At 38.4% G+C, this 13556-nt stretch overlaps 1 protein-coding gene across 14 annotated transcripts in view; it reads right to left on the bottom strand.

Moving 5' to 3' along the window:
• Positions 1-13556, bottom strand: part of DNAH6 (dynein axonemal heavy chain 6) — a 411305-nt gene that overhangs the window by 18153 nt on the left and 379596 nt on the right. For all 14 annotated transcript variants that reach the window (XR_013526431.1, XM_002807522.6, XM_035272122.3 and 11 more), the window contains 3 exons: positions 12813-12932; positions 11269-11390; positions 2426-2555 (listed from right to left, as the gene is read on the bottom strand). Coding sequence is in view for 13 of the 14 variants with exons in the window: in XM_002807522.6 (XP_002807568.3) it covers positions 2426-2555; positions 11269-11390; positions 12813-12932 (372 nt within the window). In the remaining variant the exon portion in view is untranslated. The remainder of the gene's footprint in view (positions 1-2425; positions 2556-11268; positions 11391-12812; positions 12933-13556) is intronic.

A 13556-nucleotide genomic window follows, 5' to 3' on the forward strand; every position in this document is an offset into this window, starting at 1 on the left:
TTTAGAATGCTTTTGTGATTCACCTGTGTTTATATAGAAGCAATCACAGAAAATTATGCTTAAATTCATGTGTATCATACACACACACACACACACACACACACACACAGTTTTTTCTCTCAAACGTTAAGCCATTGCATTTTATTTCCTCCCTTAAAGCATGTTCCTCATGGGTATTTTCGTCTTCCTAGTGTGAGCTATGTGGTCTATGGCCCTGGGACAGGGGATGTAGGCCCTCAATTGCTTAAATGAGATCCTAGAGAGATTGGCTGTGCTAACATAGGAGGAGGACTGGAAAAGGGAAGGAGAAACCTGATCATTTTCATTCTGGTTGACTGTGGGGAGGAGGTGAGGGTTGAGAGGGAAGAGGATGAAATGGAAGGTCAGTATGGCTCAGTGGTATCTGCAAGTTTGATGAGGGGTTTGAAAGGTCTCCAATGTGGAATGAGGGCACAGGAAGGTGTGCGTAGTTTTGCCTTATTGGGAGGCAGAACCCTGAAGACTTCATTGGCAAATGCTAGCAGGACAAAGCTGTTGCCTGGCAGACAAGGAACATTCCAGAAAGTAGGCTTGAAGAGTTGTTAGTGGATCCAAATGGAAATGTTGGACGGCCCAGTGACCCTGAGTCTTCCCCTCTGCCATACAGGTGTTTAAATCTCCTGCTTCCTTGCTCACCTGCACTGCAAAGGAAAGGTTGGGGGCAGGAGACAGGGAGGAGACAGACTTAGTGTTTATCCCACATTACTGGCCATTATTTAAAGGGACTGACTGCATTATTAAACAGGCCCATGGTTCAAACTGAATGGAAAATGTAGCTCTTCTTTCTCCCCACAATCATCAAATGCAGGCTCAGATGAAGAATCATATGAGCTACAAAACAGGAAGGAACAGCATTTTCCTTGCATATCTGAGAAAAGTATGTGTAAACTAATGGCTATGACATACATATATCAAATTTTTTCTTGACCACACATATTTGGCTGCTGGACAAAAATCCCATAGCAGTGCCAATGAATCTAATCTCTTGGGTCTGCAGTGCTGTGGTTACATGTCCCTGGTCTTCTGGTTCCACCATTCTTCTAAGGGCTATTTCAAACTCTCAGTTCTTTGTTGAGCTAATTGCTTCCCTGCGCCCTCAGTTTCGGCAGATGACCTGCTTAGCATTTCACAGTAAAAGTACAAGCTTTATGAAGCTTAGAGAGAAAAACCTCATAGGTGTCAATGGGATTTTACAAAACAAGTGCACGGTCTCTCTAGCTGTCCATTTATCTCTCCATCTTTTTCCCGACCAGCACTTCATCTTATACTTATTGATCTTATATTTATTGACTCTATTTGCTTCAACAACAGAATTCTCTACCCAAGTAGACATTCTCTTGAGGGCCTGCTTCTAGGAGGCAGATAACTGACTTCTGAAATCACAGGGCTCCTTTTCTTCCAGCAGGACTCAGTCACTACCTTTTTCTGCCTCAATTTTCTTTTTCCTGTAATGACATCTCTTCCAAGCATGAATACATAAAACATCGACATCTCCAGTGGATCTAAGGAAAATCTTAAAATAGATCTCTTGTGATCATTCAGGAAGATTCTTTCACTTAACAGAAAACAAGGTGAAACTAATTTAGCCATTTCTTCTAAATAGAGAAAAAAATTAAATGGATTCTAGAGCAGGACTGTCTAGTAGAACTTTTAATGGTGGAAGTGTTCTCTATCTGTACTGTCCAATATGATAGCACTTGAAGTGTGACTGGTGCAAATGAGGAAATGATTTTTTTTTTTTTTTTTTTTTTGAGAAGGAGTTTCGCTCTTGTTACTCAGGCTGGAGTGCAATGGCGTGATCTTGGCTCACCGCAACTTCCGCCTCCTGGGTTCAAGCAATTCTCCTGCCTCAGCCTCCCGAGTAGCTGGGACTACAGGTGTGCGCCACCATGCCCAGCTAATTTTTGTATTTTTAGTAGAGATGGGGTTTCACTTTGTTGACCAGGATGGTCTCGATCTCTTGACCTCGTGATCCACCCGCCTCGGGCTCCAAAAGTGCTGGGATTGTAGGCGTGAGCCACTGCGCCCGGCCCATGAATTTTAAATTGAACTTAAATTTAGGTAGCCACATGTGGCTAGTGGCTGTTTTCTTGCACAGCACAGATCTAGAGACATTAGAATAATGAAACCAAGGGAAGTTCAGGAAAGTCTGGTTAAAGTTATGTTGAGCTGGAAACCAATTTCCTCCGAATGCTTCTGGGAGTTGAGATGTTGAGCTGCTATAAGCTTCTAGTCTATAAATGAAGAGCTCCATGTCAAAAGAGCTCTTTAGGTTAAAAAAATAAAAGCCTACATAATAAACAGGTTTAGATACCTGTTTATCACTCAGTTCTCTGAGTTTATTCCTAAAATTTCCATTACATAGATTCCTAAAATTATTTATTACCTGGAACTCTGGTCTGGACAGAAGCAACAAGTTCTCGAACAATTTCGTCATTGCTTTTTCCCTCTCCACCAGTAGATGACCTTGGCTGAACCTCAAGTATGGTGTTGATTAAAGTGTTGGTCTCTTTGTACTGTAATGGCAGTAAGAGAAAAGACTGATATTCTCAAAAAAAAAAAATTTGCAGCACATATAATTACTTACAGAAGTAAAGGCATTTCTCTAAAACAATAATATTTATTTCACTTTATTTTAGTGTGGTAAGAACAATTAACATGAGATCTACCCTCTTAGCAAATTTTAAGTGTGCAAGACATATCGCTGACTATAGGTACAATGTTGCACAAAAGATCTCTAGTGCTGATTCATCTTGCTTGATTGCAAGTTTATACCTATTGATAAGTCTCTCCCGCCCCTGGTAACTACCATTCCACTCTTTAATTCTATGAATTTCACTATTTTAGATAACTCTGTAAAAGCTAAATCATGCAGCATTTGTGTTTTTGTGACTGGCTTAAGAAAATTTTATTTTCTATCTTGAAGGTAGAGTTGGTAAAATGTGGTCATTGGAAATGCCTACTACATAGTTGTTACTGACACTAAAATTTTTTTTGTTGAACAACAATGTACTTACTGGGCTGGGCCCAGTGGCTTATGCCTGTAATCCCAACACTTTGGGTGGTCAAGGCAAGAGGATTGCTTTTAGCCCAAGAGGGATTTCTTTAGCTCAAGAGTTTGAGACCAGTGTGGGCAACACAGTAAGACTCTGTTCCTACACACACACAACAAAAATTAGCTGGGTGTGGTGGTGTGCACCTGTGGTGGGAGGCTGAATGGGGGATAGCTTGAGCCCAGGAGTTAGAAGTTGGGTGAACTGTGATCTTACCACTGCACTCTAGCCTGGGCAACAGAGGGGATGCTATTTCAAAAGGAAAGAAAAGAAAAATAAGTAAATAAATGTACCTAATGCTGCTGAACTGTACACTTAAAAATGATTAAAATGTATATTTTCTTATATATATTTTAATATAATAAAGAATGGTTGAACATTTTTAAGCTAATCAGTTAAAAGAAAATATGAAAGTGAGAGAAAAATAATGAGAACACAGTTTCAGGTCATTGGTTTAACTTTTTTTTAAATAAGAAAAATATGGTCTATTATAGGAAACTGAGCTAATCAATTTATGTAATATTAATTCATTTTCAGTATTATGAGTCTTCTCATAGCACAGAAAAATCCTCATGAACTATGCTTTAAGTGACTATGTGATAATTTAAGTGACAATGTGATGCTAATTATGGTATGAATGTACCATAATTAATATGAGTTATCTATTTTTTGGAAATTTCTACTTTTAAAAATTTTATTAGACTTTTTTTTTCTTTTTAAGATGGAGTCATACTCTGTTGCCCAGGTTGGAGTGCAGTGGCATGATCTTGGCTCACTGCAACCTCTATCTCCCAAGCTCAAGTGATTCTTTTGCCTCAGCCTCCTGAGTAGGGATTACAGGCACCTGCCACCATGCCTGGCTAATTTTTATATTTTTAGTAGAGACAGGGTCTCACCATGTTGGCCAGGCTGGTCTTGAACTCCTGGCCTCAAGTGACTCACCTGCTTTGGCCTCCCAAAGTGCTGGGATTACAAGTGTCAGCCACTGTGCCCAGCTGATCTTATTAGACTTGGGGAATAGAATATGTATGTATGAATTTCATCCACTATTTTCGAAATTCTTTAAATGATACGTAGAGGCAATATTTTAAAACTGGGTATTACTATATTAATTTCTAAAAACATTGTATCAATTTATATTTCGAACAATATTGTATCATAAAACCTGTCTTTCTGTGTCTTTTCAAGATTAATATTATTACTTAAACAAATATTTGCAATTTAATAGATAAAAAATAGTTTCTCATTTTTCCCACTTTTTTTTTTTTGGTGATGGAGTCTCTCTCTGTTACCCAGGCTGGAGTGCAGTGGCACAATCTTGGCTCACTGCAACCTCCATCTCCTGGGTTCAAGAGATTCTTCTGCCTCAGCCTCCTGAGTAACTCGGACTATAGGTGTGCACCACCATGCCTGGCTAATTTTTGTATTTTTAATAGAGACGGGGTTTCACCATATTGGCCAGGTTGGTCTTGAATCCTAACCTCATGATTCGCTGGCCTCAGCCTCCCAAAGTGCTGGGATTACAGGCATGAGCCACCGTGCCTGGCCACATTTTTCACCCAGTCACTGTGCCTGGCCACATATTTTTTAAGATTTAAATTCTTAAAAATTAAATTCTTAAATTTAAATTCTTTAAGATCTTAAAGAATATATTCATTGACCATCTATATTACTTGTTTATAAATTATTCATAATGTTTTTGTAAGTTTTTGATTTTCAGCATTTTATATTATTAATTTTTATGATCTATAATATGAAAAGCTAATTTTTTCTGTTTTTTTTGTTTCAAAGTGTTTTGATTTGCCACTTGTAATTTTTTTAAAAAGATTTTAGATTCAGAGGGTACATGTGCAGGTTTGTTACATGGATGTATTGCATGGTGCTGAGGTTTGGGCTTCTATTGAACTTCCCCAAATAGTGAACATAGTACCTAATAGGTTGTTTTTCAACTCTTTTCTTCCTTCCTTTTTCCTGCTTTTGGAGTCCCCAATGTCTACTGTTCCCATCATTACGTCCATGTGTACCTAGCGTTTAGCGTCCACTTATAAGTGAGAACATGCAGTATTTGGTTTTGTTTCTGCATTAATTCACTTCGGATAATGGCCTCCAGCTGCATCAATTTGCTGCAAAGGACATGATTTTTTGTGACCGTGTAGTATTCCATGGTGCACATGTTCCACATTTTCTTTGCCCATTCCACTGTTGATGGACACCTATGTTGATCCTATGATCCTATTCTTTGCGATTGTGAATAGAGCTGTGAACATATGAGTGCATGTGTTTTTTTGGTAGAATGGTTTATTTTCCAGTATGGGATTGCTGGGTTGAATGTTACTAATATTTCCAGTTTTTTTGAGAAATCTCCAAACTGCTTTTCACAGGGGCTGAACTAATTTACAATTCCACCAACAGTGCATAAGCATTCTGTTTTTTCTATAACCTTACCAACATGTTATTTTTTGACTTTTTAATAATTGCCATTCTGACTGGTGTGAGATGGTATCTCATTGTGGTTTTGATTTGCATTTCTGTGATGGTTAGTGATATTGAGCATTTTTTCATGTTTGTTGGCTGCTTGTATGTCTTTTTTTTGGAGAAGTATCTGTTCATGTCCTTTGCCCCCTTTTAATGGGGTTGTTTTTGCTTGTTGGTTTAAGTTTCTTATAGATTTTGGATATTAGTCTTTTGTCAGATGCATAGTTTGCACATATATTTTCCCTTTCTGTAGGTTGTCTGTTTACTCTGTTGATAGTTTCTTTTGCTGGGCAGAAGCTCTTCATTTTAATTAGGTCACAATTATCAATTTTTGTTTTTGTTGCATTTGCTTTTGAGGTCTTAGCCATAAATTCTTTGCCTAGGCCAATGTCCTGGTATTCCCTAGGTTTTCTTCTAGGATTTTAATAGTTTGAGGTGTCACATTTAATTCTTTAATTCATCTTGAGTTAATTTTGTATATGATGAGAGGTAGGAGTTGAGTTTTATTTTTCTGATTATGGTTAGCTAGTTTTCTTAGCACCACTTATTGAATAGAGTGTCTTTTCCCATTGTTTATTTTTATCAACTTTGTTGAAGATCAATTGGCTGTAGGCATGTAACTTTATTTCTGGGTTCTCTGTTTCATTGGTCTATGAGTCTATTTTTTGTACCAGTACCATGCTGTTTTGGTTACTGTAGTCTTATATAATGCTTCTGGCTTTGTTCTTTTTTCTTAGAATTTCTTTGACAATTCAAGTTCTTTTTTGGTTTCCTGAATTTTAGAATGTTCTTTTCTAATTCTGTGAAAAATGATGTCGGTAGTTTGACAGGAATAGATTAAAATGATTGCTTTGGGCAATATGGGCATTTTTACGATATAGATTCTTCCAATCCATGATCATGAAATATTTCTACATTTGTTTGTGTCATCCATGATCTCTTTCAAAAGTGTTCTGTAATTCTTGTAGAGATGTTTCACCTCCTTAGTTAGATGTATTCTTAGATATTTTATTTTTCTTATGGCAATTGTGAATGGCATTGTGTTCTTGATTTGGTCCTCAGCTTAAACATTTTTGATGTATAGAAATGCTACTGATTTTTGTACATTGATTTTGTATCCTGTAACTTTACTGAAGTAGTTTATTAGGTCTGATAGTCTTTTGACAGAATCTTTAGAATTTTCTGTGCACAGAACCATATTGTCTGTTAGAGACAGTGAAGAGAGACAATTTGACTTCCTCTTTTCTTATCTCAATGCATTTTATTTCTTTCTCTTGCCTGATTACTCTGGCTAGGACTTCCAGTACTATTAATATGTTCAATAGGACTGGTAAGAGTGAATATCCTTGTCTTGTTCCAGTTCTCAGAGAAAATGCCTCCAATTTTTTCTGTGAAGTATGATATTGGCTATGGGCTTGTCGTACATGAATCTTATTACTTTGTGGTATATTTCTTTGATGCCTAATTTGTTGAGGGCTTTTATCATTAAAGAATGTTGGATTTCATTGAGTGCTTTTTTGGCACTGATTGAGAAAATAATATGGTTTTGTTTTAAATTCTGTTTATGCAGTGAATTACATTTACTGATTTGTATGTTGAACCATCCTTGCATCCCAAGAATAAAGCCCACTTGATTGTGGTGGATTATCCTTTTGGGGCGCTATTGGATTAGATTTCCCAGTATTTTGTTGAGGATTTTTGAGTTTATGTTCATCAGGGTTATTGGTTTGTAGTTTTCTCTTTTGGTTGTGTCTTTGATTTCATAGAATAAGTTAGGGAGGAATCCCTCCTCTTTGATTTTTTGGAATAATTTCCATAGGATTGGTACTAGCTCTTCTTTGTACATTTGATAGAATTTGTCTGTGAATTCATCTGGTCCAAAACTTGTTTTGATTCGTAGGTTTTTTTAAATTGCTGATTCAATTTTGTAACTCATTATTGGTCTGTTTAGGGTTTTTATTTCTTTCTGGTTCAATCTTGGGAGGTTGTGTATTTCCAAGAGTTTATTCATTTCCTTTAGATTTTTTAGTTTGTGCACATAAACATATTTGTAGTAGTCTCTGAGAATCTTTTATATTTTTGTGGGAGCAGTTATTATGTCACATTGTCATTTCTAATTGTCCTTATTTGTATCTTTTTTTGTTTGTTAATCTAGCTAACAGTTTATCTTTTTTAACCTTCCAATGAGCTAACTTTTGTTGTTGTTGTTCACCTTTGTATGCTTTTTTCTTTTTGGTTCCAATTTCATTTAGTTCTGTTCTGATTTTAGTTCTTTTCTTCTGCAAGCTTTGAGTTTAGTTTGTTCTTGTTTTTCTAGTTCCTTTGGGTGCAATATTAGGTTGTTAATTTGAGATCTTTCTATTAATATCTTCTTGATGCAGGTAGTTAGCTTCGTAAACTTTTAACACTGTTTTTGTTGCATCTCAGAGCTTTTGGTATCTTGTATTTTCACTTGCTTCAAAGAATTTTTTGATTTTTGCCTTGATTTCTTTGTTTACCCCAAAGCCATTCAGGAGCATGTTGTTTAGTTTCCATGTATTTGTGTGGTTTTGAGAGTTCCTCTTGGTATTGATTTCTAATTATATTCCACTCTGTTCTGAGAAGACACTTGGTATGATTTTAATTTTTTAAATTTGTTGAGACTTGCCTTATGACCAAGCATGTGGTCAATGTTAGAGTATCTTTTGGGTGCAGATGAGAAGAATGTATAATCTGTGGTTATTGGTGGAATATTCTGTAGATGTCTATTAGGTCCAATTAGTCAAGGATTGAATTTAAGTCCAGAATTTCTTTGTTAGTTTTTTTCCTTGATGATCTGTCTAATGTTGGCAGTGGAGTGTTGAAGTTCCCCTACCCTCTGTCCCTCTGGTTATTGTGTGGCTGTAGAAGTCTTTTCTTAGGTAGAAGTAATTATAAATCTGGGTGGTCCAATGTTGGGAGCATATATAGTTAAGATCATTAAATCTTCTTGAGTTGAACTCTTTATCATTATATCATGCCCTCTTTGTCCTTTTTTACTGTTGTTAGTTTATAGTCTGATTTTTCTGATGCAAGAATAGCATCCTCTGATCTTTTAAATTTTATTTCCATGATAGATCTTTTTCCATCTCTTTACTTTGAGCCTATAGTTGTCATTACATGTGACATGGGTCTCTTGAAGACAGCAGAAAGATGGGTCCTGTTTTTTTAATTCAATTTGCCATTTTATGTCTTTTAAGTGGAATGTTTAGGTCGTTTATATTCAGGTTAATATTGATATGTGAGGTTTTGTTTCTGTTGTGGTACTGTTGTGGTGGTGTTTCTGTTGTGGTGCTGAAGTTCTTGTGCTGATTCCTTCTCATCTGAAGGAGCTGATGCTTTTTTTAAAAAAATTCACTGTTGTTTGAATGGAGTTTTTTTTGACTTTTTATTCTTTTTTTTTCCTGGAGGGTATGACTGTGGTATATGTTATGCACAATCAGTTGGCTTTGTTTCTGGGTGTTTTCAGAGGGCCAAGGGTCTATATGGATTCTTTGGTTACATATAGGTTCATGCAGTGTGTTCGAGAGGCATTGCCTGTAAAAATGTTATTTTTGTTTGGTATTGTAATTCAGGCAGTAGTCCAGTAAATGGTGCTTAAAAAGAGCCAGCATATAGGCTCTTAGCCACAATAGCCCTCAGTGGGCGTGGAGGCACCAGAGAAGTGCAGAAAGCATGCTCTTCCAGCTCACAGTTACCTTCAGCAGGGGTGGGTCCAATGGAGAATCACAGAGAACAGCTTATTGCAGTACACACACTTACCAGGCCTCAACAGGAAGAGCTCCAATGGGAAAGCAGGGGAGGATGGAAAATGAGAGATGGCCCCTCTTTAAGTCCATTCCTAGGCCTTGGTGGTGTCCCTTTCAGTGGCTGGCATCACATTCCTATTTCCTTTGTCCCAAATGGGGCTTTGATGGAATGTGCTCCCTCCTTTCCTAGGTGTGGTTTGCACCAAAGAATAAGTCTCTAGAAGACCCTTTACTCCTTAGGTAACTGCCTATCTCCTGTGCTTGCCAAAGTTAGAGCTAGTTGTGGAGTATGTCTGCAGGTGGTTTGGTGATGGAGTGGTTCAAAGGTGGAGGCTTCCTGGACATGGTAGTGGCACTGCCGGTGTACAACCAATATGGCATCTACTGCCTAGGTCTCAACCCAGTGGATGGCTGTGGGACCTGCCCAGCTCATGCTCCCTGACCTGGTGGGTCTCCCTCCAGTCTCTGCCCAGATAGCAGGACCAACCAGCTAGGCTTGTCCCAAGCCATTTGTGTCCAGATCCACTGAGCCAGCTCAGGCAGTGTGGGCCATGAAACGTCATAAGGGAGAAGTGATGGCTGTTAGGCCATGCCCATCTTGGTCCAGTCTTGAAAAAGGACGGGTGACCATCTCTCATGCTGGCACACAAATCTGTGCCATACTCTTCTTTTTGTTCTGACAGTGGGGCTTCTGCCCTACTTGAGCTCAGGCCACAGACATCAACTTGATATCCTGGGTGGTGTGCTTGTGTCCTGGGGAATTGGGACCAGGACTGCGGATTTTTCCTTTGGCCTCTAGGTGTCAAGCACTGGCTGTGATGGAGGTGGTAAACTACTCCTGGGTTGGAATAAAACACTCAGGCAGGGCTGTGGAGGCTGTGCAGTGGGCACTCTCCTGCAGGAGCAGCCTCACAGGTGGTCTTGAGAGGGACCAGTCGGCAAAGGGGGTGCATGGATTAGGGCCTATAGCAATGGTGGTGGAGTCTGTCTTGAGGCCCAGGCCCTGCTCTTCTCTGGTCTGGCAGACAGCAGGAGCTACAGCCACTCAGTGTAACATGGAGAGCCTTGGGGGATGAGTGTCTGTGGTCGTGTTACCTTACAGCTGCACAGCATAGCCAAGCCTTCTAGGCTCTGTGTGGGTTCAAACTGTGCCTCTGCTTATTCTTTGGGCAGTTCTACCTGCCAGTCCAAAGGTGTGTGGGGGTCATGGGAACTCCTGTGATAGGGTCTTAGCAGTCCATGGCAGGAATGTGGTGCCCTGGGGTTTCTTCACTGACTTCTTCTTTAGGTCCAGTCCAAGTCCAGGGGCTGGTTCTGGTGGCTGGTGACCCCAAGCAGGCTTAGGTCATAGGAGAGCCTTGAGTGCATGCTGAAGAGCTTGGACTACCCTTAGGTAATGGTGCAGCCTCACAAGTTCTTACATAGAGGAGTAAAACAACCCAGTTTGCTCTGGGTTATGATCTGGTACTGTGACAGTGCTTTTAATAAACAGTGTTTTAATTTATCTGCTTTGGACATTTGTCACTGTACTTATATAATTGAATCATGTATGGATCCACAAACCTTTGTGTGATATGACACAAATGTGCCCAGCATGGTGGAAGAAGGGCAAAGAAAGACAGTTATATTATTATTGAAATCCTCATGTAATTGTTGGATTGTGATCAGGGAGATTATGGATGTACTAGGCAGAAGGCCTGGAGATGGAGGGGCTTTGCCAGTGACAGGGAAAATGCATGATGGTCTTAGGATTGTGTGAAGGATCCAGAGGGACCAGGCTAAATTGGAACCAAATATTGAAATCAAGGTGAAACAATTATTTTATTTGTTTATTTAGGAAGATCATAATTTCCAGAGTGAGTAGGCATGATTATTGATGTTTTGAGTTTATATACAGAACATAAATATGTATCTTAAGAGGAAAGGCCACATACCTGGAAGACTAGATTGGCATTTTCATGCATTCCAAAAATTTCTGGGTCATCGATCAAAGGCAGATTTTCAATGTAGTCCTTAAACTCTTGCAGGCTGTCCGCCATGGGTGCAAAATAGATGCCTGTTATTAAAAACACAGAAGACAAATATGTCTCAAATAGACTGGCTTTGTACTGCCGAGTTTGATTCTTCTTTGCACGGTGCAGATGGTGTTTGCAATCAGCTGCCTCATGTAGAAAGGGTGATTGTTTTTCCTAAGTTTTCATTGCTGTGTCTAGTTTTGCTACCTTTTCTTCAGGCCTTCAGAATCTAATTACTGTCCTAACTTTTCAGATGCCTTCTCCAGAGCATTTAAAGATGCTGAGAATCCAGGGATATGCTGCTGTAAGGGGTATCTCATGAAGGTCTCCTCATTTATGCTGAAAGGCGTAACTCATCAAGGGCTTAAATTTATGCTTGTGTTAGAGATTGCTTTCATATTTGTTTGATAAACAACAACAGCCTTCTCCAGTTCCCAAACCAAAAGCCACATTTGCCAAACATTGAAATCTAGGGTTATCCAACTATCTATAATGATTGCAAGAAAAACAGTTGAATCTATTTTTTTTTTTTTTTTTTTGAGTTAGAGTTTTGCTCATCGCCCAGCTGGAGTGCAGTGCAATGGCATGATCTTGGCTCACTGCAACCTCTGTCTCCCAGGTTCAAGTGATTCTCCTGCCTCAGCCTCCCGAGTAGCTGGGATTATGGGCCACTACGCCAGCTAATTTTTGTATTTTTAGAAGAGATGGGTTTTACCATCTTGGCCAGGCTGGTCTCAAACTGCTGACCTCAGGTGATCCACCTGCCTTGGCCTCCCAAAATGCTGGGATTACAAGCATGAGCCACCATGCCTGGCCTACAGTTGAATCTTATCAGCTCTGACTGATGCTCAATGGTAGGAGCTTTTATGAACTTGTATTAATCAAGTTGTTCCTTCCAAGGAGATCAAAACTCAGGACAGTTAATCTGTTTGCTGTCTGACTCATAATGAGCTATAACCGACTCACAGATCTGGTTTTTACTCAACTTACTGTAATAGACATTTTGTTTTCTTTATTTTTTAAAAAACTTTTATATAATAATAATAATATTTATTATTATTTAGAGACTGGCTCTTGTAATGTTTCCCAGGCTGGAATTGAATTCCTGAACTCAAGTGATTCTCCCACCTCAGCCTCCTGAGTATCTGGGGCTATAGACATGTGCCACCATGTCTGGATGTTTTATTTGATTATATTCAAAATATACTAGATTATAACATTGAAAACACATTTAGACACAATACAATAAATTTTAAAATCAAATAACTGAAAGTAGTTACCACACGCTATGTATCTCTGTGATCCTACTATCAAACTCTGAAGGTGATCAAGCATGGGGACAGGGTATGGCCAGAACACGGTTGTGGAGACCAGACACAGACAGCCATTGGATGGAAAACTGAGAGATGCTCTCAATGACTTCTTGGGAAAGGCCTTTTCTGTAATATTGGAAAGTCATTCACCTGATTCAGAGTATTTATAATCTTCTTCTAATGTCTCAGGAGAAAAAAATCTTTTCAAGATTGTACGAAGGCATCTTTGATCCCAGGTGTCTGTGACTCTACCACCATAAGTAATTTCACCTGAAAAGGAATTTGTATTTTGAAATTATTACTGTTTTTTAAAAAATTGATAGGCATACCTAATTTTTAAATTTTAATGTTTATATATACATTTATTTGGTACTGAAAATGGAATGCATACATTAGAATTTCCTTCCACCACCCCATCAAAGATAATAAAAGTCAATTTTTGAAAAGTAGAAAAAATATACTCTATGTACGCTACCCTCATTATTTTGCTTTTAGTTTTCAGAAACTAAAGTCACTGAGCTCTATTTACCTATTTCTTTTTTTCTTTTTGTTCTTTTGCTTTGAAATATTGATTTTAAATCTTATCATTGATTGCAATATTCTAAAGCATACACACTTTCCATCAAACAGTGCTTCTTTTGGAGCCAATGAGTAAAATGGAATCTAGTATTTGTAGCAAGGCATTCAAGCTCTATACATTCCTTATAAATTATTGCTATCAAAGTTAAAAGGAAAGATAGATTGAAAATGAAAGGGACGACTCACTTCATAGTAATTATAAGGAATTATAACTGGTTGGTATTCCATCTCTCTTTCCAAAGAGAAGCTACTTTCCATGTATTCCATTGTCATCCCAAAATTATGTGTAGCAAGGAAGCACACTGGAATCTGTTG

The sequence above is a fragment of the Callithrix jacchus genome, chromosome 14, assembly GCF_049354715.1.
Source record: "Callithrix jacchus isolate 240 chromosome 14, calJac240_pri, whole genome shotgun sequence".
Lineage (NCBI taxonomy): Eukaryota > Metazoa > Chordata > Mammalia > Primates > Cebidae > Callithrix > Callithrix jacchus.